The sequence below is a fragment of the Rhinolophus hipposideros genome (genome assembly GCF_964194185.1).
Source record: "Rhinolophus hipposideros genome assembly, chromosome: 5".
In the NCBI taxonomy this organism is placed as follows: Eukaryota; Metazoa; Chordata; class Mammalia; order Chiroptera; family Rhinolophidae; genus Rhinolophus; species Rhinolophus hipposideros.
In genome coordinates this window covers 90,196,222-90,223,319 of record NC_138051.1, presented here as the reverse complement: position 1 = coordinate 90,223,319, position 27,098 = coordinate 90,196,222, and the positions used below count along the sequence as shown (strand labels likewise).

At 43.6% G+C, this 27,098-nt stretch overlaps 1 protein-coding gene across 6 annotated transcripts in view; it reads left to right on the top strand.

Annotated features, from left to right (window-relative positions):
• FOXN3 (forkhead box N3) overlaps positions 1–27,098 on the top strand; it is a 364,292-nt gene that overhangs the window by 239,717 nt on the left and 97,477 nt on the right. For all 6 annotated transcript variants that reach the window (XM_081049383.1, XM_081049384.1, XM_081049385.1 and 3 more), the window contains one exon: positions 10,701–10,765. In XM_081049383.1, coding sequence (XP_080905509.1) covers positions 10,701–10,765 — 65 coding nt within the window. The remainder of the gene's footprint in view (positions 1–10,700; positions 10,766–27,098) is intronic.

Here is a 27,098-nt window from a genome sequence, read left to right as displayed (position 1 = left end):
TCCAAAAGGTGCCGGTGTCGTTTCACGCATGGCACAGTCACAGAGGGACCCGAGGGCACTGGTCATACAGCTGTGTTCAGAGCTGTGTGTCATTCTCTGTCCAATCCCTGAATCCTTTATTTTGTCTATTTCCCCATCCATGTCCCTGGCTCTTGGAGGACAGGATAATTTCTTCATTCCTGTGTCCCCATAGCAGGTGTAAAAAATGATTTATTTGATGAATGGATGAGCGAGAGAAAAGGTGGGCAAACCTCTTCCCTGTTTCCAGAGCCTTGGGACAGAGGCGCACGCAGGAGCACCGCCTGCCTTCAGTAGCACCTGGCCAGCCATTAGGGGACTGTCTGTTTATTTATTTACTTATCTGTCTATTCTTTATTGTAAATGTATAGGAAAATGCACATAACACATCTAGTACCTTAACCGTTTTTATGTGTACACCACCCACCTCCATAACTTTTTCATCTTGCAAAATTGGAACTCTGTGCCATTATCCAACTCCCCACTTTCCCCTCCCCCGTCCCCTGGCCACTAACACTCTCTCTTTGATGAAATCGGACTACTCTAGGTACCTCATCCAAGCGGACTCGTAATTTGTCTTTTTGTGGCTGGCTGATTTCACTGAGCATAATGTCCTAAAGGTTCAGCCATGTGGCAGCACGTGTCAGAATCGCCTTCGTCTAAGGCTGAATAATATTCCACTGTATGTACGTACCACGTACTCTTTGTCCATTCATCCATCAGGGGACACTTGGGTTGCTTCCACTTTTTGCCTCTTGTGAATAATGTTGCTGTGAACGTGGGTGTGTAACTATCTCTTGAGTTCTGGCTTTCAGTTCCTTTGGGTAAATGCCCAGAAGAGGAACTGCTGGATCGTATGGTAATTCTACATGTAATTTCTTGAGGAACTGCCATACTGTTTTCCATAGCTTTGGCACTGTTTTAAGGGGATGCTCAATTACCTAACTCTTCCTCTGTGTGTCTTGCCTTTCCTCTCCGAGTTTTACAAATGCAATCCCCCACCCTCTGTTCCACCTGTGTCCTTTGAACAGGTCTGGTTAAAATCTGGCACTATGGCCTTGGATAGGCTGTGTGGGCCACACTTGCACATTTTGGCCTAGATGCCAGAGCTTAGTACTGCTGTCTCCTAACCTTTGAAAAGGTTAACTTTATCCTATTGGCCCCTGGGCGAATGTGCTGTGGGAAGTCCCAAGCTGCTCCAGAGACTAAGCTAGAACCAAACTGTCCCTAGATGCGTAGCTCTTGGAACAGCTGTTCAGCTTCCCTCAATTCTACCATTTTAATTGTGATTAGTAGGTTCATTTGCATCTAAAAGGCGCAGTTTTCTTATCAGCACCATTGAGTTGGGGAACCAGTGTGCTCCATTTATATAGAGTGGCCCATTTTAATCGCGCCCATTAAGCAGTAAAAGTAAATGTGGGTGTTTTACAAATGCAAATATATCATGCAAATAATGTACTTTATGCTGAATGATGCCTGGGTTTTCATATGTAAAATTAGAAACTGTAGCACAAAGATAATGATAAACACCTTTGCAAGATGTATCATGAGCTGTATGCATCTAAAATTGTAGCAGAGGTTTCAAGCCGAGTTTCTTCAGTACACCCAAACACGCATTCCATATTATCAAAAATATACGTGTACTTATCTAGTTATTTATATATTCCTAAGTAATCAAGAAATCACAGAAAAGAGTATTCCAAATTACCTAACCTATTACTTACCATCAATGATGAGATTTATAATTTTGTTTCCATTTTAAAAGATTTTTCAGTTTTTATCTGAGATGATGACGGTAGAAGAAGAAATGTTACTGTACAGGCTAGTTCCATTCTAAGGGACTTAATTATGTCTGTAAGAGATTTTTTTTTAATCCTTAGTGTTTGAAATAATTCAGTTTTATGATACGCAGGTAGTATTACTGCTATTTTATAAAATCACTTAGTAGAATAATGCCAACCTTCTTTTATGTGCAGTGAACTCTGCCAAGTTCTAGGAGGGAGATCACCGTTAGTTTCTGCGCACTTGGGTTTCTGGTCTTTAGAAAGGTAGGACACACACCCCATGAAAGTGAATTAAAGGTATAAGAAGACACTAGGTCAGGAAATATCGCAGAGTATGATTAATTCCCAAAATGGCTGTATAGACAGGAATTACTAGATGAATTCAGAGTGGGGAGAGGTCCCAGGGTAGGAATGACCAGAGAAAGTGTCTCTGGGATCTGGTACTGGAGTACAAAGAAGGGATGGGACTTGAATAGGTGAAGGGAACAGGGCAGAAGGGCACTTCAGGAAGAGGGGAACAGAAATGGCTTGAATGGGGTGGTACATGTGTGTTCTGAAGACTTGGATCAGGCAGCATATTAGGGAGTAGCGGGCACACATTGGGAAAGAATATAAGGCTTCTGAGGGGCAAAGAACCAGTTGGACTTGACTCTGCTGTGTATAAGCTACTAGTTTTCACACACTTTCATAATCACCGAACTCTTCACATGAAAATTTATATGGAAACTCAGTACATAAGACACATGAAAAACGAAATTCTTTGTTGACATTGGGGCGTGACTCCAATCTAGACACTGTCCCTCACCCCCACCATTCGCAGCATTATGGGCTCTGCTGGGGGTTTCCTGGGAACAGTTTACAAAGCAAGGGGAGAGCACCCAAAGATGCTATTCTTTGAGAAGGCTGTAAGATGTGAGGCAGAGGGGCTGGCGTGGGGAGACCTGCTAGGATGCTAGAGGGAACATCTGCATATGAGTTGACCAGTAAAATAGAAACACAAAGGAAGGGAAAGTACCAGAGACCTGAGAATGAAAGAGTTGGCAGGAATGGGTGACAGCAGATGGGTGTGTGAGAAGAAGGTGTTAGAGACTCCAGAATTTTGAACTCAAGCATTTTCCAGGTGATCATGAAAGGTTGAGTCAGTGTTTTCTTCTTTGTTTTTATGAGGAATGCTGAGTTGAACTGCAAACTTTTAGTCCCTCAACAAACATCTGATAGGCTCCAGCCAAGTCCCAAGGACTGCTGTAGGGTGATAGGAATTTAGGGAAAAGAACGATACTGGTGTCTCGGTGTTACAGGGACTGAGCACACCCGAAAGGCAGGCAGCCATGGACACTGTTATGGGTTGAGTTGTGTACCCCAAATTTATATGTTGGTATTCTTGATGTCCTAATAATACCCAGTCCCTCAGAATATGACCTTATTTGGAACTAAGGTCATTGCAGATGTAGTTAATTGAGGTCGAGGTCATACTGCAGTAGGGTGGCCTCCTAAGTGGGTGGCCTCATACTGCAGTAAGGAGGCCTCAATATACAAAAGAGAAATTTGGACACAGATGAGTACACACAGGGAAAATACCATGTAAGCACGAAGGCAGAGATTGGGCTGATGCATATATAAGCCAAGGAATGCCAAAGATTGCCATCAACCATCAGGAACTAGGAGAGGGACAGGGGACATATCTTTGCTTACAGCCCTTAGAATGAACCCAACCTTGACCTTGGAACTGAGACAACTGGTTTCTCTTGTTTAAGCCACTCATCTGTGTTATGTGAGACGCTGAGAAATCCAAGGCAGGGTGGAAAGTGGCCCATGGGGATCAGCAGAGGACATAACAGTGAAAAGTGGGACCACTTGTGGGAGCAGAGGGTCAGCCGAGTGCTGTGTAAGGACGCATCCTTCCAGGGTCTGGAGACATGGTCCGCTGGAATCTCAGCATTGGAAAAGTGAGGTGTTTCATGAGTCCATGAACTCTCCTAGGAAAGGAATCTTGAGTATAAAAGAAGGGAGTGCTGAAACTCTAGGAATGACCCAATTTTTAGGGTCAAGGGTGGACAAAGAGCTAGCAGAATATTTAGAACGGAGAGTGGGAGGAGGAGAATCAGGCTAGAAGGACATTTTGAGGCTAAAATTGGAAAGGATTTTAAAGAGATAATGTCAAAAGTTATAGAGTTTGTCTAATCAGAAAATAAAAGTAAGCTTCTAGATTGAGAGCACCTGGGAGGACATGGGGGGTGGCAGAGGTGGTGGTGACATCAAGAGCTACTAAGCCCTGAACAGCTGGGTGACCCTGACATAGGAGGATTGCGGCCAGTCCAGGGAGATGGACGTGCAGGAGTACTGGTCGGGAACTTGGTGCCCAGCTGGTGGGCTTCGTCAGTGAGTGGCAGAGTTATGGGAGCTCAGATCGGGACACTAGTAGATGTTTCATGATGGGTGAGATAAGGCGCAATTAGTCCTTGGAAGGGAGAGGCGAGTGGAGACCAGAGGTAAGGGGAGGAGGAAAGGTTCCAGAGGAAAAGAAGGCAATTGGGGGGTTACTTTGGCAAAGAAACAGGTACAGATACAGGTGGAAATAATGGAGGGTGAATAGGCTTATGTGGAATGGCTTTGGTTTTAGAAGAGAGGAGGTGACATTGGCTGATGAGGTGTGGAGAGAGAAGTTCGGGACTTGGCGAGTAGGAGAAGATTGGGGCCAGCTTAGTTGGGTTGCTGACCACCAGGTCAGTGGTTCTCACTTGGGGGACATTTTATCTCCCAGGGGACATATGGCAATATCTCCCGACATGTTTAGGTGCCACACTGGGGGAGAGGTTGCTACTGGATTGTAGTGGGTGGAGGCCAGGGAGGCTGCTGAACACCCCACATTGCACAGGATGGCCCCTGTGACAAAGAATTACCCAGCCCCAATTAAGAAACCCTGTTGCCTTAGGTCAGTAGTTCTCAAATATGTCTGACGTGGAAGCCCTGACTTCATAGCGTGCTTTGTGGAGCATTATGAAGCACCGATACATTTAAATAACACAGGATTTACATCTATCCTGGTTACTCCAGAGCAGCTGCCTCTGTCAGCTTCTCGCAGCCATTTCAGCCCTCAGCACATTCTTGGCCCCGGAGGGCACATAAGAACTCTTTCAGGTTGATCCCGTTGGAGTCAGGACGAGTCTCTGGTTTTGACAGTTGGCTAAGGTAACAGAGCAGTTCCGGCCCTTACCTTGATCCATGTTTTGCTCTCAGCATCATCTTGCCACACTCTCAGGGGTCGTCCTTGTGGTCCTGTATGGTGGTTGTCTGATCACCTCAGTGATGCCTCCCCTACAGTGGTCAGCCTCTGAAAACTGGCCAGAAGCTACTACCTCTGATTGTACGACCCTGAAAGGTCACTATGGGCAGCGGTCTTGCCAGTTTGTGTCTACGCAGGATTCTCTGCGGAGTTAGCATTTTTTGGGTTGTTTTTTTTTTTTTTAAATCTATCTCTTGAGTAGGTAGCATCTGAGAAGTTGCTTCTTCCTGCCTATTGATCTTAGAAACTGCCCCTCAGTTTAGAAACCGAGGAATGTTTGTGATGAGAGGATCTCAAAGCATTCTTAGAAAAGAGGAAGATGGAGGTGTAGTTGCCTCATCTGACACAGGAATGAAGAAAAGAGCCAAACTGGGAAAGTCACAGGGTGTAGGAGGAAGTGCTGGCACCGGGCCTGCCGCTTAACAAGAAAACTGAACTGCACTTTTCTTGTAATCAAGACCACCACTGGGATCTCTGCAGTTCGCAGAGCACCCTTTTTTGCATCCACTTGTTTCATCCTCACACACGAGATGCTCTCACGGTCCCCAGTTTGCAGGCATAGAATTGAAACTTGGACATGTTAAAAGATTTTCAGCCTGTGTTTTGGGCAAATTCTCTGAATCTGAAAATTGTGTCGTTCCCACCACACCTTGGATGGGACAGGTGGCCACTGAATCCCTTCAAATGTCAACACACTCCAGTTTTATTATTAAGGTTTGTAAAAGTGTCACGAAGGTCCCCGAGAATTCTGAACTCTCAGCTATGCTCTTTAGTGATACGTACTTCTCAAATTGTGAACAATAGTTTGTGAAACCTGAGATCATCTCACACATATCTCTCTGTCATTCTGCTCTGATTCCCAGATTCCAAGCCTCAACGACTGGCCTTCTTCACCCAGGGGGTCTGGGTTACTGTGTGGTGTAGGTCATACTTGTTTTTCTGTTATTTCCTAATCATTAACCCCCGGTTAGATTTAAAACAATAGAATTCCAAGTATTTTTTTTTTTTTCAGGAATTCCCTCTTCATTACAACTGCTTTGACTGTTTTATGTCTAGGAAAACATAGTCGGGTGGTAGATGTCACGTATCCAAAGAGATTGTCTTCACACTCTGTTTCCAGTGTTAAGACTATGACAGGGGTCTGCTTAGTTGCCTGAAGCACAGGGGGCAAGCTCTGGCGTCTGGAAGTGTTACAGTGGATTGGGATGGGCTGGTCTCGCTCCATCCCTTTCCTTTACCCCAGTGCATTTGGGTTTCTTCTGTGTGTACTGTGGATCGTTTGGGCAGACGTGCTGACTGCAGGGGCCGTTCAGAAGCACAGCACGAAGGTTGGTCCTCCAGCCGCCCACTCTTTAGACTTTGATTCACTTCTTTCAGAGACTTTCCTATTTTAATTCTTTCTCTTGTTTTATATTTTAAAAAATGTTTAACTGTAGTGAAATACACATAACATAAAATATATCATTTTAACCATTTCACCGATAACCCTCTTAACTGCTGTATGGTTCAGCGGTGTTAAGAGCCTTCCCGTTGTTGCACAGCCAACCTCCAGGATGCTTTTTCTCTGGAGACTTGAAACCCTAAACCCATTAAGCACTCGCTCCCCACTCCCACTCCCTCCAAACCCTGGAAACCACCACTCTACTTTCTCTCTACAAACTGGACTCCTCCACGGGCATCGTATGTATGGAATCCTATAGTATTTGACCTTTGGTGCCTTAGCATAGTATCCTCGAGGTGCATCCATGTTGTATTAGGTTGGTGCAAAAGTAATTGCGGTTTAAAAGGTTAAAAGTAATTGCAAAAACCGCAATTACTTATCCACCAACCTAGTAATATCTTGTTCTCTCTTTCAGACATACCAGTTCTCATTTGGCAGCTGCATTGTTAGGGAAAAAGTACTTCTCTTAATTTGGTGTTCATTAGATTTACAGAAAGTCCAGGCCAGTGAGGACAGGTGTGGGTCTTGCTAGAACCTGCCAGGGTCTTGGTTACAACCTAGCCGGTTCTCAGAATGATGAAAGCTCACGAGTGTACAGAAAACACATGACAGAGAGCTCACATCACATTATGCCAAGAGCCACCTTCGGGCTCTACGACCTGTTGACTCACGGTGTCCCCTTGGGAGTTGGAAGTAATGCAGCTGAGAGCGAGAGGCCCTGGGAGTGACTGAGGGCCGTGAGTCTCCGGCAGACGCTGGGTATGCCGTTCAGGATGATATCGCTCATCTCTCGGGATTTGCTGGCTCAGCTCCGGTCTTAATGATCAGCTGGATCAATGTTCTCAAATGCCAGTTCACAGTCTGCCTTTCTGGCAGGCAAGGCCCTCTTAACCTGTTGGTTGGCTTTTTTTGTCACAAAGCAGGCTTGGCTTATAGTGTTGAAGGTCATGGAATTCTGTTAGAGCGTTATTGAAATGAGACATTTGTGGCGCCCGCGTTGTATTGTTTCTGCTAATAGGAGCCCACGTGTCTGTGTGTCACATATGGTTAGCCTGATAGCTTTTTCTAGCCTGGGATTTTGCCTTGGAGAGATTCTTAGTGAAATACCACCATCCACAGCATTCTTCCATGGAGAAGGATAGCTAGGAGTTTGGTGCTAGAGGACTTGAAGAGGAAAGCTGGAAGATGAGAAATGAAGTTGGGGCCATTGATGTGTGTGTTGGGACAGTGGGCTGGCTCTGGAAGTCCTGGTCTGGTCTCCAGCTGATCACTAACCAGCCATGTGATGATTTCACCTTTCAGGGCCCCCACCTCCTCCTCTATAGAATGAGGAGGGTGGGTCCTGCCCTGCCACCCACAGGGTTGGAGGGTCCCATGCTGTGCTCTGTAATGGTAATATGCTATCCCAGCTTCAAGCAATGTGAGCACCCCTATATGGTAATGAAAACCACTTGGGTTGGATTTGAGGGGGCCATAGGGGCCACCTCTCATGGCCATGACCATGTACAAGTGACCAACGACTGAGTCCCCTACCCTCCTCCGACACAAAGCACCTCCCACCCTCTCTTCTTTTGGTTTGCCTCTTGAATGGGTGCTTTCCGGGGTGGCCTCAGATTCTCCCACAAAGACCTGGACTACACACAGCTTTTCTGAATTACTGGGTTTGATAAGCGCTTTTGAGTAATTCACACAATGTTTTTAAGCCAACTTAAGAGCTTTAGAGGCCAGTGAGGCCAGGGACATCACAGTTTGGGGGAGGGGGGCTGGAATCAATTTGCAGCCTTCCCAAACTGCAGCCACTAGAGCCATAACCATTGACCTTTCTATAGACATTTCTTATCTCTTCAGATAGAATCGTAGGAGGTTGGAGCTAGGTAAGTATATCAATAAGTATATCCCTAGAAGCCATAAACCATGGCTTTTAATCCTCCCTACCCAATCCCCCCCACCGTGTCCTTTTCAACACCAAACACAATTCTCTCAATAAGCACTTAGCAAATTCTTGAATCTACTAATAGTTAGATGTCATTTTGAGGGACCATTCAAAAGAAGAGTGTAGAATATGGGGCCAATTAGCTCAAAAGCTTTGCAATTAGCATGACAGGAAATCAGCTTACCTCGAGGTAGAAAGAGACCACAGGCTAATTCATCAGTCACAACGGGAGGCCAGGTAAGAGCACAGGTGGGTGGCCAGTCCAAACCTTGCTCTGCTAGTGGTAGAGTATAGATTACACAGACAGCACAGCTGGGCGACTAGAATAGTGATCAGTGACTTAGGTGACTTAGGTTAAAAGGATGTTGTAGAAATCTTGAAGCAGACTTCTATCATACAGACAACTTTCCTTACCTAAACCACTGGATTTACCTGTCCTCAATTCCCCAACATTTACTCCATTCCTGGCATCTACTCAGTTTTCATCCAAATCAGGGTCTGGATAAAGAGGAGATTTGGATGGAAGTAAGCTGGATATTCAGGCTCCTGCAGTAATACTCAATTATTGAATTCTCTAGAAGCACCAACTGCTCCATAATGAAGTCCTCATTTTTAAATATCTTTAGAAATCAAGTGATTTGGTATTGGCAAAAGCCAGATTGCCGTTTCCTGCTTTCTTATAAAAATAAGATGGTAAAATCCCCAGGAGCTGGCTGGGATAGTTAAAAAATCATCTTAAGTATTTGAATGCATATTATGTTTCATGCAAATTTGAGCCTAAAAAGCCTCAAAACCGAATAGGATGGGAGTCAGGTGGAAGAGAAGTCTGCTGCCATCCTCCTCCAGCCCTGTAATTCCAGCCAGATCCGCTGTTGTCCTGGGCAACTCCTGGCTACTCAGAGGCCACAACTGCCAGGGCTGAGAATCAGGGCTGCAGGAAAAGCCTTAGCTGAGATGCATTGTTTTGTTTTCTCTTACTCTGAGTACGGTGGGTCCAAAACAAAATAAAACAAAAGGGTTCATTTACATCAATGTGTTTTCTAGCACATACAGCATTATTTTGATATTTAATAGTACTTTTCTGCTCTAGCCCTTTTCTTCCTCCCTCTCTATTTCTCCCCGGTCGTGTAACCTGTCCCATGCCCTGCTATGCCATTTGTACCTCTGGTTACCAGAGTTTTGGTCAGCAGAATGTATCACTGACATTTTTTTTGTTGTTAACGGTATTGCAGTACTGAGAGACCCTGGCTGACAGGTGAAGCATTTATTCTATAGACCTTCAGATTTCTTGGCGTGTGTGTGTCTCCATCAGCTGAATTTCTGAATGTGTTATTCAGACCAACTTTTTATTTTTTTAATGTTGAAGGTGATTGATAATGCATTAACCAATGTCATTAGCCATAGACTGTTTTGGCAAAAAGTAATTTATACTCTTTCTTACGCTGGATGTAGTAACATTTTTGACTAAGTGCTTTCTAACATTAATCTAAACCAACCCTTGGATTAGAATAACCGACTTTCCACTCTAAGGATGTTTTACTAAGACAGGCTTGGTTATGAGGTTATTCACTGGGTACCTTAAAAACAATGAAAATGCTTGTCTATAAATGTAGTAAAGTGTCTTTGTGATATATCGATCTTTTCTTGTTTTCTGCCTTTCTTGTTACCAGACTGTGGGTAGTGGTAAGATATCTTCAATGAAGGAATGAAGTGCAACATTTTAAACCAAGAAATTGAAAATAGGATAGGAACCAAGAGTCTAGGGGAAGGAGGGAGTCGATCAAAATCATATCTGTATACAAAGGATCTGGTGGTAGAAAAGCAAAGAAAGGCAAGTTTGCATTTATAATAGGCAGGTAGCACCAGAAAGTGTTGGGAAATCCACCTGGACTCAGACATGGACAGATGTTCTTTGCCACATAAAATCATACAGTTGTGAACAACTTTACAAAAGTTATCAGCAATGATATTGAACTGTGTGGATTTGCCATTTTGTTTACCTGCAAATGATTTCAATGCCCAGGAGGGAGCAGAGTCAAGACAGTAACCAGACAGGTTCTGTGAAATAGGAAGGGCCATTCATCATAAAACAAGACTAATCGTTTTTAAAGACGCATTTTGAGAGGGTGTAAATAATGCATAATTGGAAAAGTGTTGGAGGCCATTATGAGTGATGTGTCTGAGTGCAGGTGAGTGAGTGTAAATGAGCTGACCCTCATGCTGGTTTCTCTTTTATTTCAGCACATCAGGTCCACCCATCTGGCCAGGCAGTACCTTCTTCAAGAGAAATGGAGCCCTTCTACAAGGTAGGTCTCTAGAAGCACCTCTCCCCCCTCCCACCCATCTCAATATTCCTTTGTGCCTGATGTCAATCAGGAGAGTTCTGTCTTCTTGAGGAGTTGTCACTGGAGAGGTATGACTGTTGTGGGTTGAGTCTGCCCAGTTCTCTTTATTTATTCATATTCGTGTCTTCTGGTTGCAATGAATTGTTAGTCTGAAGCTGGAACTGCTTCTTTGGTCTGTCGTCACTGGTCATATTCTAGAAGTGTTTGGCTTGCTTTGGTGAAATTGGAATTACATTGAAGTTTGTCTGTGACAACAGCATAAACTGGGCTGATAAAAACAAACCCCATTACGTATTTTTAATGCTTGGGCTACCGTGTTTCCCCAAAAATAAGACCTAGCCAGACAATCAACTTGAATGTGTCTTTTGGAGCAAAATTTAATATAAGACACGGTCTTATTTTACTATCAGACTGGGTCTAGTATAATATAATATATTAATACAATAATATAATATAGTATGATATAATATATACTGGGTCTTATATTAATTTTTGCTCCAAAAGACGCATTGGAGCTGATTGTCCGGCTAGGTCTTATTTTCGGGGAAACGCAGTAACAAGGGATGTTTTGGGTGTTTTGGCACCTTGGTCATCATGGAGGTCCACTCATTCCTGACTGTCCTCTAATATCCATGTGTGCCTGGAAGGGTGACTGGTTTGTCCTGAGGCTCAGAGTTCAGACACCCCTCCCTTATCCCTACAAGCATCATTAGCAGGGATACACCCTTCCTGCTGTCCAGCCCATCGTCAGCTGCTTTGCACAAGCTTCTGCCCAGTGGGTTCAAGGAATTCAACCAGTATTTCATCTCTGTTTTTTCCATTAAGTTTGTCTTGAAATAGCCAAAGTTAAAGAGGAATAAATGGCTAAAAATGGCAATAAGATGCATTCTAAATACTTTCAGAAATTACTTTTAGGTTATCGCTGTTCTGGATATCTGCTCTGTAGATAAGCTGGCATTGGCTGGCTCCCAAGGGGCTTTCAGTTTCCTGTCTCATTAGCTTCTGGTGATGGGCTAGGTGTCAGAGTGGCACAGGTGGCCAAAGCAGGTGAATTTGGTTGTACCAAGCATTTTAGAACTATACTGGGCTTACGGTAAGGAGTTTCAGTGCATTTTCATTGGATTAGAGCTGTGTTTGGTTGGTTTATGCCTCTTTGCCTTAAAAGCACATGCTGAGGGCTGGCTCTGTGTGTGAAGGAGTAGAATGTTAAATGTGACAAAGAAGAGAGAGATTCATCCTCAGTTTCTGGAGTAGCTCTAACAATTTTGAGAGATAACACATTTTTGTTGTTTGATAGGTCCTGCAATTTTGTATTCTCTTTCTAACCATCTGTGAAATCAGGAACTTAAGAATTTCTTTGCATTTTTGCTTGGTACAGGTGAAATTTAGGCAGGCAAGTTTGATTAATCCTAATTTTAATGACCATCAGAGACATCTTAAATATTTAAGAACAAAGGGGAACTCCCTCCACTCTCAAAATTGAGTAGATAATTTAAAAAATTACCTATTCTGTTCTCCCTTAGATAGTATACGTGGAAACTGATTATGATGAACCTTTGGGTTTATTTCAAGTGAATGTCAAAGTTATATTCATCTTTATTTTTCCTCTAGATCTGTAGCAATGCTATGACTATCATTTTGTTTGGATTGCTTTCAGAAAAGGGATTTTATTTACCTGGAGCATTTCCTTACGGAATTTTTATTCATTAAGTTCCACATTAGGTAAGATTTGCTCTGTGCATATTAGTTTTGGGTTGTTTCAAGCAAAAGTAGGAGGAGAAACATCAGTAGACTTTCTGAAATTGAGTGATTTTTACTATGAGAGTCTCACAGATGGGAGAACTTTGTTTCTCTTCCTGATAGGGTTAAAAATTCTCCTATTTACTCTACGTATTGAGAATTAAATATTTACAGATTCCAGACACTCATCGAATTCACATCCAATTCAACACAGACCCCTAATTTTTTTTTTGTACACGTGAAAATCAGAAGGATCTTGGAGAGACTTTGGCAGTGTGGGCAGGGATTTCTTAGGGTTTTTTTTTTCTTTTTTTCCTGTGATGTTTCTTCATTTGCTGGGTCTGTATATAGAGTTCTCAAGACACTTTTATTGTGACACGATTTTTCGTGCGTGTTCTTCCTAATTAATATATTTGTGTTCTTTTGGTGGGTGGCATTGGCTCATCAAAAAGTTGCTCAAGCCCACAAGGAAGAGTTTTACAATACCCATGGGCATATTGAGAAGGGAATTGCCCGGTCATACCAGTGGAAGGTTTAGTTTAAACTCAACTAGAAGAAAATCAACCTGACTTAGGCTCATTTTTATACTTTACATTTTTTAAATATGTACACCTTCCTTCCTTTTCCCTGTGGCAAGCAGGAGGACAGTTTTCTAGAAATCAGACAATGGGAAAGAACTCTTTTACTAGGTTCCAGCCACAGGGGTTGGGATTGAAGGCGAGTAGGGTGCCCTAAAGAACTCAGTTTCCAGAAGTGGGATATCTAGGAGGTGAAGCTTGGTCAGGCAGAGTGAGTCGGGCTCCGGGACCAGCCAGCAGAAGCCTGTCCTGACTGTGGGCCCAGATCCTGAGCAGAACTGGCTGAACCAATGGCGCTGGGAAACCCTGCTGGGTAGAGTGTCCCTAGGGGTTGAAACTAAAAGAATGCAGGAGCAGCAAAATAAGCAGATGTGTCACACTGTTTAAAGGAGAAGGACTTATTTTTGTCGGAAGGGTGAGAGCATAGGGGCTGTCACTTCTTGGAAGAATTGACACTTGGCCAAGACCTTGAAAAATTGATAGATGTGGGCATGTGGAAACGGAAAAAAAGGGCATCCCAAGAAGGGAAGAAACACCAGGAGGACGTCTGCATGGAGAGGATCCCGAGAGCAGAGGGCTGGGGGACTACATGTGGCAGGGGCGGATGAGTGAGTTGTGGGCACTTTGGGATAATGCCATCATGTGCTTCAAGATACATTTAAAGAGAGGAATGTGATGTCCTAAGAGGAATAATGGAAGTTAAAACCTGAATGAGTGCAACAAAATAACATAACAGTTACAGTGTTGTCTGATAGGTGTTTTGGTTTATAAGCTATTGAGCAGAAACAGTACAGTTATTCCCTCCCTCTCCCCCCACCAGCAAAAATCCAATTGCAGGAATTAACTAGACGTACTTGAGGTCCAATCAAGTACGGCCTGTGTATATTTGGGTCCTTGCAGCGTCACTGGCTAGAGGGCCTGCTGAGTCACCTCTCAGTTTTGAGGCTAATGGGGTAAGATTTGGTTTGGATTACACCAGGCATGGGTACTTAACATAATTGGTCATTTCATCAATTCACAGTATTTATTTTAAATGCCATTTAGGCTGCTAGAGACAGTTTTAGTGTGTGAGCAGTTCTCGGGAACTAGAGAGCACTTCAGTTCTTGTACAATAGAGACCTAGCAGAGTGCCAGAAGGGGACAAACCCATTGTTTAAAGGGGACCCAGGATGGGGCCAAACAGTTGACTGTGGCTTATTCTGGACCCTGCTGGAGTGGCCAACTGACATGTGTCTCCAAATACTCCTCTGCATTTCTCTGTGAGTCTCTGTTATGGTCTCTAATGTGTTTGAAATACGTTTCTAATTTTGTTAGTTAATGTGTTTTATTTTCTTAACTAAAAGAGTAAAGTGTTGTATGTTTTTTCCCCTTTCCAAACTCCTTAACCCCCCCATACCCGTCCCCCAAACATTCCATTCACCCATCAAACTTAAAATTAGGTGACTTTATTTAAACATCTCCCTCATATGAATTACTTGAATGATCAGTGGTTCCCCATTAAAGACATTCCTCACCCCTGGCCTGACGCTTCTTCTGGTCCCTGGAGGTTTCATCCCAGCCCTACATTCGGCACTGCTGATACTGTGTGCTTCATGCCCTCCACAAAGGTGGCTGCAGGACACGGTCGGTCTGATCTTCCACTTCTGCGCTTTTGGCTTTCAAAGGCCCAGTAGGCCTTCGCGCTCCCCACGGAGTTTCGCTGTGAGGGAAGCCGCTGCCTTGACACCTCTGGGTCAGCTGACCACTCGGGCCCACCTGTGTTCATTTCCAGCTCTTCCAGTCCCCCACCTGCAAGCGTTTCGTTATTATCCATGTCTGTGTGTCAGGCACTGGATGAGGCTGGAGTTCCCAGGGAGGCCCAGGACTTGCCTCCCACCCCCAGCCACTCACAGCCCACTCTGGAGTCATACCACACGTCTCAGCCCTTTGACCCTTCACGCAGCCACTGCAGTTACTAACACTCCACCAGCCCTCCTGGCCTTCCCTCTTTCTTCCTTTTCTCTATCAGTCCAGTATTGGCCCACTTCATTATTGTTGTATCTGTTTCTGTAGAATGCAGTGGTGGAATTAAAATAAATTCCATAACACATATAACAAGTTTTTATTTCCATTCACTTCTGACAACCCACTGGATGAGCTAATGAAATGGAAGGAAGACCTTGAAGGCATTTTCAGTGCACAGAGCAGAATCGTGCTACTGCAGACACGAAAACAGGGAGAAAGAAAACCAGCCCTTTTGCGGCCAGATGCATGTTGTTCCTATGAGTGCACAGAGCGCTGGCCATTGGTAAGCGTGTGGGAGGTTGCTCGTGACCCTTAGACGACTTGCCAGGTTCCCAAGTTCTAGGTTAGCTTCATGTACTTACTTTCCTAGGAGGACTGTTGTGTGCCACCCACTCTGTACAACCCCTACCCTCTCCCATAGCTCTGCTAGGCATTTTTACTGCAAAAATATGTGGTACCCCACTTTGGTTGTATGCTATGAAAGTCTCAAGAGCTAGAACTTGGTACATCAGAAACAAAATAGAGTGTAAGAGGCAGAGGAGAGCTCTGGATTCTGGTCCCAATACGGCCAGTGGGTAAACTTCGTGACCTTGGGCAAGCCACATGGCACCCCAAGGCTTCCTTGTCTGACCCGTTTATTAAGGAGTGGACCTCAGGAATGGCAGAAGTTTCCTGTGAGGTACCAGCTCTGTTCTATTGTATCAACATCCCTAAAAGTAGGTCAGAATGGATTTTGAGGCATATTTCTAGGTGAGTGGAAAAAGAGGGTTGTATCTTCAAATGTGTCTAAGGAGAGGAAAGAGAGTGGTGGCAGGCCGGCCGAAGATCCTGCTCCTAGAACAGGATGACTCTCAAAGTTCTCATGGACCTGAGAGAGGCAATGGTATCAGTTTGGACAACTTGGAAACGAATTGTGTCTTCACTTCCTGGGCAACTGACTTAGCCTCTCTGTGTGGATGATAATAATAATAATAATGCTTGTCTGTCTCATGGGGTTTTTGCGAGAATTTGATATTCATATTAATAAAGCATTTAGAACACGCTAAATTCCCAGTCAGAGTCAGTTATTGTAATGTTTGACAAAACTGTGAATCTAGGAAAACAGGACTGAAATCCTCCAGGTGTGTTTTTCCTGTATCCCGCTAAAACGTCCCTTGTTCAGTTGCTGGGGCAGAAGACTGGGAATGCCCTGGATCCTCTTGGTTTATCCGTAGATCTGAAAGACAGTTTGTGCAACTCGTTATCTCAGATTCCTTATAAGTAAGGATGGCTTCCTGGAGAGGTCACCCCGCTCACAACACCAAGCTGTACCCCTTGCTCTAAAATTGACATGCATGGTAGGTGCCGAGAGAGCTGTGCAGGAGAGTGTGGATTTTTCATGCCAGGTCAACTCCCTCCCTCTCTGGGCACCAGCTTTGACCTGGGGCCTTAGTTTCAATTGTCTGTAAAATGGGGCTACTAGACGTCTCCCAAAATCGTTGTGGAGATTAAAGGAGAATGTGAATGTGAAAACGTCCATCTCATTCAGTGCCTGGCACCTCTCAAATGCTTGGTACAAGCAAAGGTTTTTAGCCTGTGACTTTGTGTCACGCCTAAGGTTTCTTCTGGTCATTAAAATCGTGGCTGGTATCATTCAAGGTGAAAGTTCCAAAATCGCTCAAAGGAGGTGGTCTCCCAAACTCTTCTTCTTTGCACAATTTCCATTATGCCAGCACCGCCAGTGTTTCCTTTCTGATTGAAACAGGATGGCGCTGCCCTACTCTGGGGTCTGCAGCTGCCTCCAACCTCCAGGCCCAGGCACTTCTCTCAGTAAGGGCCCATGGTCCCAGCTTTTGTTGGGTTTACCTCTACCCTCCCCCACTCATTTCTTTCACATTTGGTCACAGCCCCCGGGCCCTTTGGCTTCTTTCATCTAATCTGCTCCACAAGCTGACTCTTTTGTCCATTTTGCAAACGAGGGCATCTACTAATGCATAAATCTCCTGATTCTTGCCCTCAGGCACACCGGGTTCAAAAAGAAAGTCGTGATAATAGAAAGGAGGGAAAATCCTCTCTACATTTTCCCCCAGTCCTAATTGCCTTCTGTCCTCTTTGGCCTGCAGAAGCCCTTAGAATTTTAGGAGGGGCCCTTTTCTCTTGGAATCCTTTGTCTTTTTGTTCTGCCCTGAGTTATTTGTAAAGATATTTATGTAACTACAATAATAAAGTCAGCTGGCTGGTTTTGTTTACCATCAGGTGAATTTAAAGGGGTGCCGTTCTGCTCTTCTAATCACCCAACTTCTATGTGGCCTCGGATATGTTTTTAAGGTTGTTTAAAAAATTATAAGGACATGGGATTTTAAAAGAAGGCTTTCAGCAATTCTGACCTTCACTGTCTTCCTCGGTCTCTCCACCATTGTTTCACGAAAACCCAGTGCCTGAGGAAACGGCAGCTCTATGGGCGGGAATAGGTAGGTCAGAAGGAGTTGCCAGCTCGCCTGGGAACGTGGCGCTGAGCGCTTCCTTTTGGCCGACCCTGCTGTTTCAGGGTGACCTCCAGGAGGAGGTGGAAACTGAGGTTGGCGTTTTAGGAGAGGAAGGCATGTTGGAGAGGGAGCTTTCAAAGTTGTGAATTCGGAAATGACCATTGCAATAATGGGCATAGATGAGACTTCCAGGGGATCTAGAATGAAAAGAGGAAAAAGGTCCATATTCAAGACCCAGATTTATGGTAGAAGGAGGAGCCGTAGCTGACAAGAGCAATAATAATAGTGGAGACGCAGCACAGTCATAAAATGGAGAAAATCACTGAAGGGCAGAGAGTTCCAGAAGGAGGGAAGGGGGTCAGGAGCACCGCTATGCAGAAAAGCAGGAGGATGGGACTGAAGAAGAGCCACCAGTCAGCTCCAGTCGGCTCTGAGGTTAAAATGGCAGCAGGGCTTTCGGCGTGCAGCTACTAATCTGCGCTCTGTTTCCCTGGACCTGCCAGTTCTGGGCATGTCGTGAAAAAGGAACCATACAGTATGTGACCTGTTGTGTTGGGCTGTGTATATTCTTTATGTTCTTCTTCTATTAGCCTTATGCATTAGGTATTATTACCCCCATTTTGTAGATGGGAAAAAATAAGGCCAGAAGCAATTATCCAGCTCAAGTTCGCAGAGCTAGGATCAGAAACCGGGGCTCACACCTTTCTTTGGTTCAAAATGGCATAAATATTTCCAGTTTTCCAGTTCAGTTTTCCATGTTCAGTTATTCTGCAGTGTTTTTGCATACTTGTGGTTGAAAAGAATCCTGTTATACTGCTTAAAAGCAATTTATAATGACAAGACAAAAAGATGGAAATAAATACTTATGTTGTCTTCCTTTCATTCAAGTAATGAAGGTGCTTCATTTCTCTTTGTCTCCACACATGACTTTTGTAAGCAGCTAACGTTAAGATATTTCAAAGACCATGGATAGAGAAAAAGAAAAATCTTGAAATCAGTCATTCAAAGATTAATACCATGAGGAACCCACCCCTTAATAGAACGAATATTTATTTGAGTTTACATGAATTTTATACTAGTAGATAGATAGATATGGATGTTTTATACCAGTCAAAATTTATCAATAGAAATATGCCTTATAGTTTAATTTTTTGAACACTTAAAATATGTTTCTTATCTATTGTATCAGATGGTAAAATATAAAGGTTACACAGCCGTGGATCACATTGTACAGCACAGCCTGCTTTTATCAAAGTGCTCAATCTTAAAACACAATTGGAAAAGTCATTCCACTTGAAGTTCTGTTTAACCGTGCTTAGATAGAAGTCGAGACATATTTTCATACTTATTTCCAAGAGGCTGGCAATGAAGGAGAATTTAGAATACACTCTGAGCGAGCTGTTCACATTACAGTTTCAGAAGTGAACTTAAAAGAATCCACCTGTAAACTGCAAGAGGTCAAGTTTGTGTTCTTGTTTGGTTTCCTTGACGACTGAAAGGTGTGGCTGAGAACTCCTGGGTGTAGTGAGCACCACGGTGCATGCTATCAGGTAGGAGTGTACGCATACGTGTGTGAATGTGGCCCGTCTACTCAGGCTTCTAGTATTGCTCCTTGTGAGTCTGCAAGAATGACTCTGTCCTGCCTGCCCCCTGCCCCCCTCTCTCTGGTCTCCATGACCCTCAGCTCTCCTGTTGGCCCTTTGCAAATGATAGCATGAAGATAAACGACCTCAGTTTTCAAATCAGACATACCTGGATCCATTCCCTGCCTGGCTACCTAATTGCTGTCAACTTTGGAAAAGTTATGTAAAGTTCTTTGAGCCACTACAAAATAGAAAAAATACTAGTCTTGCAAGGTCAGTATAATTATTAGGATTAGATGATGACAGTCTAGGTAGAGTCCCCAGAATTAAGTCATTGCCCCAAGTACAGGTGCCATCGCCCTGCTTTCAAAACTCCAGGGGAAGCAGCGTGCCTGAAAGAAAAGAATATGGACTTGGAGCTGGCCCGTCTTGGCTACAAAGCCAACATCTACCATCCACCAGCCACGTGACCTCAAGCAACTTGTCTGATCAGTTTGAGGCTTTCCCTTCCAGCCAAACAGATATAACTTCATGGGATTTTGTGAGAATTGAAAGATAGTGTGTGTACAGGGGCTGGCACAGTGCCTGGTGATTACTGAGTGTTCAACAAATAGAATTCGTTATGTTTGCTCTTATGATGGCATGCCTGCACTTTCCTAATGTTTTCAGTACCTTCTACCACCCAAACAGCAATAACATAAAAAAATCCTTCCCCGTTTGAACTGAGGTCATACCTTCAGGAATGCTTAAGACTGTTTTCAGTGTCCCTGTAGCTCCTGCTCCATTAAGGCACATACCCACGAGATACCCACAGGAGGGGTAGAATTTGAGTCCTCATCAGCTGTTCTCCTGGCACTGCTGAGTGACAAAGATCTCCAGCATGGGTTGGAATGGCTTTTGATCTGTTTTCCTGTTTCTTCTTCCTCTTAGTATCTCTGAGCCAGAATACAAACTATGTGCAGAGATTCCTTGCAGAGATGGGATGGAGGCAGAGCGAAAGGGAGAGAAAGAAGGAGAGACATATTTGCAGTGGTAAAGAACTTGATAAAATCGTTTAAAGGACCATGCTGAACTTGTCTCCCACCTCATGGTCAGAATAGCCCCTCTTTGGGCTGTGATTTTTTTTTTTAAATGGGGCTTTTTCAGGATGTTCCCATTCTGCTTATTTGACACAAATTGCAGTGAGGCATTAGAACCACAGGTCTGGGCCTGATGACATCTGCCAGAGCTACTCTAACCTGGTGTCTTGGCTGTGGGTTTGTTTCCCACACGTTGAGCAAGACTGAGGACATGGTGACAAGAGACAAGAAGCCGGTGACGTGTAGAAAGGCCAGGTCTATGTTTACCATTTATGTGTGGTATTTCTCAGACTCTGAGAGACTTCATTCTTTAAGTTTTGTTATGGTTGGGAACTGAAACAAGAAATTTTTACTTTTAAACTTTTGCAGCTGCAGTGGGCTCAAATTGGGATGCTCACAAGAATGACACAATAGCCATATGAGGGCACCTAGGGCATCTTTCTTCTGTGGGAGCCACTGTCTGCCCACCCCTCACCGCCACCTTCCAACATATATTCCAAATGGGAGTTGCCAGCTTCTTCTAGGAGCTCCCTGGCCTCAGTGGTCATGGAAATTTGGGCACCTGACCCAGTCAGGCCAGAGTTTCACCCTGGTACTTTTCTTACCCTGGGTCTGGGAGCTCTAAAGGATGTGTTAGCATCACAAGGTCCCCCATGGAAAATGGAGTAGTGTACAAGGAATAGCACCAAGGCAAAGAAGCAGAGATGAGAGGCCGCTCTACCACTGCTTCCCATGGTTGGATTCGATGAGCACATGAATTCCTCTTTTTACTTAACTCAGATTGATTTGGGTTTGTTTGTTTGTTTTTTGGTGTGTGTGTGTGTACATCTAAGAGTCCTGACTAATAAAGAATCTCTAAATAAATAGCATCAATTAAATGTATATCACTATGATTTCCATGTGCCAGTGAAATTCCAACCTCCCTATTGTCCTAGGAGACCCACTTAGTACTTTGGCTGTCACTTGAAAGAATATAGGATGAGCTTGGAGAGCTTTTCAGAGATGGTGACTTGACTTAAGCAAACAAAGCAGGACCACGGTAATAATCATATTAGTTTTCTCTCTCCTCCAGCTCAGCTTTGTTTACCTCAGGTGGGAATAGGCTCAGAGAGACTCACCTTGAATTCACAGGGTGGCTGTCACCTCTTGTGCTAGAAACATCAACTTTGAATCTGGCATTTCCCCAGAATTCTAGGAAAAGTTCTGAGTAGCACTATAATTGAACCAGCCTGGGTCATGTGATCACTGTAGCCATCGCTGTAAGCAGGGGAATGGAAGGGTTGGATTGGTTTACCCTGGGGATGGAAACGTCACTTGAAAGCCCATGAATGGATTGAGGGATGCAGTATTCTCCAGGTGCAAGTTAGGGTCTGTTCCCAAACAAGGGAAAATGAAATGTCCATTCCAACAGCACCACCATTAAAAAAAAATAAAAAAGCAATGGGCACAAAACAATGTTAAGTTACATGTGCAAGTATATGTAGCTGGTAAGTGGAAGGTCTAAGGCCTGAATGCAGATCTTCCCATTTGAGACTCTTACAGCTTTCTTTTCATGATAATGGCCATCATCTTTCGGTGTACAGGACAGCCAAGATCTCAGGACGTAATGGTGGTGTCAGTCAACTTAAAATAATTTCCCGGAGGCCCAGAATCTGAATTAATGATGATGTTCACTTTGTCTGGCAGAGTGGGAATTGCTGAAACGGGTTGCCCTAACTAGACTTGCCTCATTGATGATAAACGAGGGAGGGGAGATGGGATGTACCGTCCTTTACTGAGGATTAGCCTTGAGCAGCCAACCTCAGGATTTTTGCAAGCTTTCTTTAGCAGCCAGAGTTGATCCCCAGAGTCCCAACCTTAGAATACAAGTTGCTTGGACAGTTGGTGAATGTATTATACTCAGTTGGGGCTGCCATAACAAAATACCACAGACTAAATGGCTTAAACAACAGACATTTATTTTCTCACAGTTCTGGAGGCTGGAAGTCCAAGTTCAAGGAGTTGGCAGGTTTGATTTCTCCTGGGCCTTTCTTCTTGGCTTGCAGATGGCCGCCTTCTCACGGTGTCCTCACATGGCCTTTGCTGTGTGGGTGTGCTTACCCTGGTCTCGTCCTCTTCTTATAGGACACTAGTTCTATTGGATTGGGACCCTATTAGGGGTCTGTTGCATTATAGCCCCACCCTTATGACCTCATTTAACCTTAATCACCTCTTTAAAGGCTCTATATCCAAATTCAGTCACATTGAGGTTTCAGAGTTCAGCAGATGAATTTTGGAAGGGACACAGTTCAGTCTATAACAGTGAATGACATACATACATTTACTAACATTCCTTGCTTTCTTCCAGTGTGTTAGGTACCCCTCGAAGTGCTAAGCATAGAGATGAAAAGAGCCCTGACCTTAAAGAGTCTGCAGTCCAGCTGGGAGAGACAATCGCTAAGACACCTTAGTGGTTCTTGCCATCACAGAAGGGCTTAGATTCTGGGGCGAGAAGGAAGTCAGGAATCAGGGAATTCTCTGAGGGATGTTGCTTATGCAGGGCGAGGCTACTGGTCCTGCATCTCCTAAATCTGCCCCCCTGAACTGCTCAGCACAGACAACGGTGCATTTCTCAATCAGTGTCGCTCCAGTCCCTAATACAAAAGTGGTGCCCTTATATTTGCAGCAATGGCGAAAACACGCATTGAGCCAAACCCCCTGAGCGAAAACCCATGAATGAATGCACCGATGGTACATCAGTATTTGACGTATGCATCTTCGAAAGCAAAGAAGAAATATGATGAGCAGGATGGAGATGAGAAAAGTCACCATGTCCCTTTTGGGGAGCTTACCGTATTCCTTCCAATTAAGAAGATGGGAAGATGAAAGAAAAGTGTCTGGGCAGAATTGTGGGGAGATTCTGGTAAAGCCAGTGGAGAGTGGGCTTTACTCTGAGGAGATGAAGATGGCTGCATAATGGGGACTTGGGGTAGGTGGTGCAATTGAAATCTAATATTGACATAGGCATGTAAGGAAGGGTAAAGAACTAGGAGCCGATAGTCGTAAACATGGGAAACTGCTGCAGGGTGATATACCTTGTGTCACGTAATCACAGTGGATGGTGTCAGAGTCACGTGAATTGTAGTGGCCGTAGCTGGGGCTGAAGCTAGAGAGAGGTGCGAGCAGATGTTCTGACTAGGAGAGAGCGGAATGGCAGGCCGAGGTGGGTGGAGGTGAGGGGCGGCGCGCCTGGGCAGATGGGAGCGGTATTAAAGCCTCAGATTCCATTAGTCTAGAAGGCCTTTGCATTTCTCTCATTACCCAGTTTACTTAGGAAAAATAATAGCGATCACATCTTAACTCAGTGTAATTTAAAGAGTAGTGAAAATCCAGTTCAGAACCAAGGTGCAGCTTGGCTCAATCTCAATCTCGCTAGTTCCCAATTTAATTTTTAAAATTAAGACACCTCTAACAAGACTCAAAATTGTTCACAATCCAAAATGTGGTGAGAGATAAGATGCTAAATAAGAAAATGGGTTCCATTTCTAAAACCATCATTGTGTGTGTGTGTGTGTGTGTGTGTGTGTGTGTGTGTGTGTTTGGGGTGCGGGTCGGGTGGGATAGTGGGATAGTTCTCTGTATAACACCATTTGACTATAAATGGCATTTGTTGGACCTGGGATGTGAGTCAATGAACTTGGAGGAAAATGGGGATGCCTAAAATAGCTTTTGTGCTGCAGAGCTGAGTTGGCATTAGAGGAACCTGGCTTTGAATCCTGACTCTGACCATCTCTCATAATATCTCTCCCTCCCTCCCTCCCTCCTTCCCTGCTTCTCCTCTTCTCCCTCTTCCTCTCCCTCCCCCCCATCCCCTTCTCTCTCATACACACAACCATACGCACCTACACATATACAGCTACACATTCGTTTACACACATACGTGTGCCTCTTGGCTTGGTCAAATACTCAGCTTTGAGCTTTTTTATATTTGTAAGATCAGGACACCACCTACCTCTCAAGAAGTAAACGAAACAATGTGCAAGTCAGCACTTTGTGGCTCTGATGGGGTTCGTGGGAATGTGTGGAAAGAAAAGTCAAGGTTGTAGTTATCCTTGGGTGTGTGGTGGTAACTGGAGGAGGTAGAAGGGGGCTCCGAGGTGCCAGTTTGTTCCTCTGGGTGCTGGTTACATGGCTAAATTGTTTGTGAAAGTTCATTGAGCTTCACAGATATGTGGGCTTTGCTGGGTTACTTCATATGTTCAGGCAAAAGTTTCAAAAATGATTAGGCAATGAAACTTTCATTACGCCTACTTGATTTCAGATTTTCATTATGCACGTGTAGTGAACCTCAGGATTCTTACATGATTAAAAAAGAGATTGTCATAGATTTTATTAAATCAATGCTGGGTGAAACACAAAATAACAAGAATTTCTTTCACAATTCAAGCGTGTTTTATTAAGGCCTGTGAACCTGCTTGTTATTGATATCGTTAATACAATATTTAGATGCCATTTTGAACATGCCAGCTGGCAAAGATTACTGATATGTCAGTCTCTCCCAAGAGTGGGTTGGGTTTTTTTTAAACATTCATAACCAGTGAGCTAGGTATACAAATACAGGTTAAGATGTACTTATGTGACTATAAGTAAAATTAGGAAAAAAATAAAAACTCTTTAACAAAAACTTTGAGAAAGTCTTTGGCAAAGCACATAGGAAACTTATACGAATTTTAAAATTTTACCGAAACAAAAGTGGTTTTTCATTCCATGGTATTTTGATGGATAAATACGTTGGTGAAGTAATAGATTTAGAAATCATTATTTAAACCTTTTAACTTCATAGTAAGTATTTTTGCTAGAGGAGAAAACATTGTGTTTGAAAACTTTTGAGATTTAAAAACAAGCAGGCCAGGGTGGGAAGTGGGTGAAGTCGGTAAAGGGGATCAGAAGGTACAAACTTCCAGTTATAAAATAAATAAATTCTGAAGATATAAGGTACAGCATGGTGACTATAGTTAACAGTACTGTATTGTATATTTGAAATTTGCTAAGCAAGTAGATAAATGTGCTCATTGTAAGGAAAAACATTTGTTACTATGTAAGGTGATGGATGTTAACTAGACGTACTGTGGTGACCATCTCGAAATATATACAAGTGTCAAATCATTATGTTGAACACCTGAAACTAAGATGATGGTTTGTCAGTTATCTCTCAATCAAAACAAATAAAAAATAAAATAAAAACAAACATTAGTTTCACTGAGATTTGTAATTTCCAGTGGAATATGGAATAACCAAGATCTTTTTTTAACTGCAAACACAAATAATTGTGGTTGTACCTTGAAGGTTTCCTTAGAAAAGAGTGCCCTTACTCTGTAGCATTTGTCAAAATGATTAAGGCGTTCAGGAAAGCCTGTCAGATCACTGAAGCCTTTGTTATATTCAATTAAACTGTAAGTCTCCATTTATCAGTCCTTTGTAAATACTAAGTGGCTAATGCTGCCTCTAACGTTTCCAAGTCTCTTAAAAATGTGTTATAATAAAAAGAACTTATCATTTTTATGTTAATACTCAGACATAGATTTTGTCTTGAGTATTCCGGAGCCAAAGGCTGTGATACTCCCCGTATTTCAAGGACAGAGGCAATCTCAGATGTGTCTCTATTTGTTTTCCCAAAGAGCTCAGACAGTGGTATACAGTACGTTTTTCTTTTTTTAGTTAAGGTTTGGTGCCCACATGTTCTGATTTTGACTAGTTTTAAGTGTTGAACACACAGAGTCTACACAACTTTCTGATGGACTTTCATCACTCCTGTAGTATTTATGTCAGGCTTTAGATATCAGGAGTGTGATCTGTGTTCGTGCTTTACATCCGGTGTTCAGTTTTGTTCATCTCAGTTGTAGTACAAGAAAGTACACACCCTTGGTTCAGGGCTTACATCGTGGTACAAAATTCAGTTGGGGGAGTTTTCCTGCTTCTGTCTCTTACATGTCTTAGTATATTTTCCCTCTTCTAATTTGTCCTCATCCCCTCATGTCTAATAAAATAAAGTACTTGCCTAATTAATGTTCTCCTTAGAACAGGGTTATTTAAATGGTATTTCCTGTGTATTCGGGATGGTTATTTTGGTGATGGCACCATAGTGTCACACAAATCACAGTGGCCTCACCGGACTTTAGTTGTATGTGGTGAGTACATGCAGGGACCAACTAGAGTGAGAATTTCAGAGCTGGGAGGTTTCTTAGACAGGAGCTGGCCACACCCTCAGGGAACAGACAAGTAAATGGCCCAGAGAGTCAGGGCTTGCTCTGGGGCACAGGACCAGCTGGTGGTAAAACCAGCACCTCCCTCAGCCCCGTCCAACTAGCCTTTCCTGCCATCCCTTCAAATTAGAGTAAACTCCCTTCTCTTCTCCGCATGCCCAGAGATAGGGAAAGGAAGAAAAGAAACCCCAAACTATCTATCGTCATCAAAAGCAGTAATGTAAAACTGATATTTCTTTCTATTCATACTGACACCAGTCGTGGCCTCAAATCCCAGCTTTTCTACTCATTAGCAGTATTGTGCCTTTTCGAGCCTCACTTTCTCCATCTGTGAAATGGGAAGTAAGACCCATGATGTTAGGTCTCAGGGAAGATTTGCATGGTATCACCTCAGTGCCTGGTTTACAGTAAGCACTCCATAATTAGAAACTATCACACAACCATTTGGTGGGTCCACCTACCTTCTTACATTCCTTCTGAGAAACTGAATGCCCCAGCTAGCCCTGGGTTTCCTCCTAGCACACTGCTTATACTAGTATATATGGTCCAGAGCCTGACTGAGGCTGACCCCAGCACACAGATGTAGCGAAAGGGTATATACAT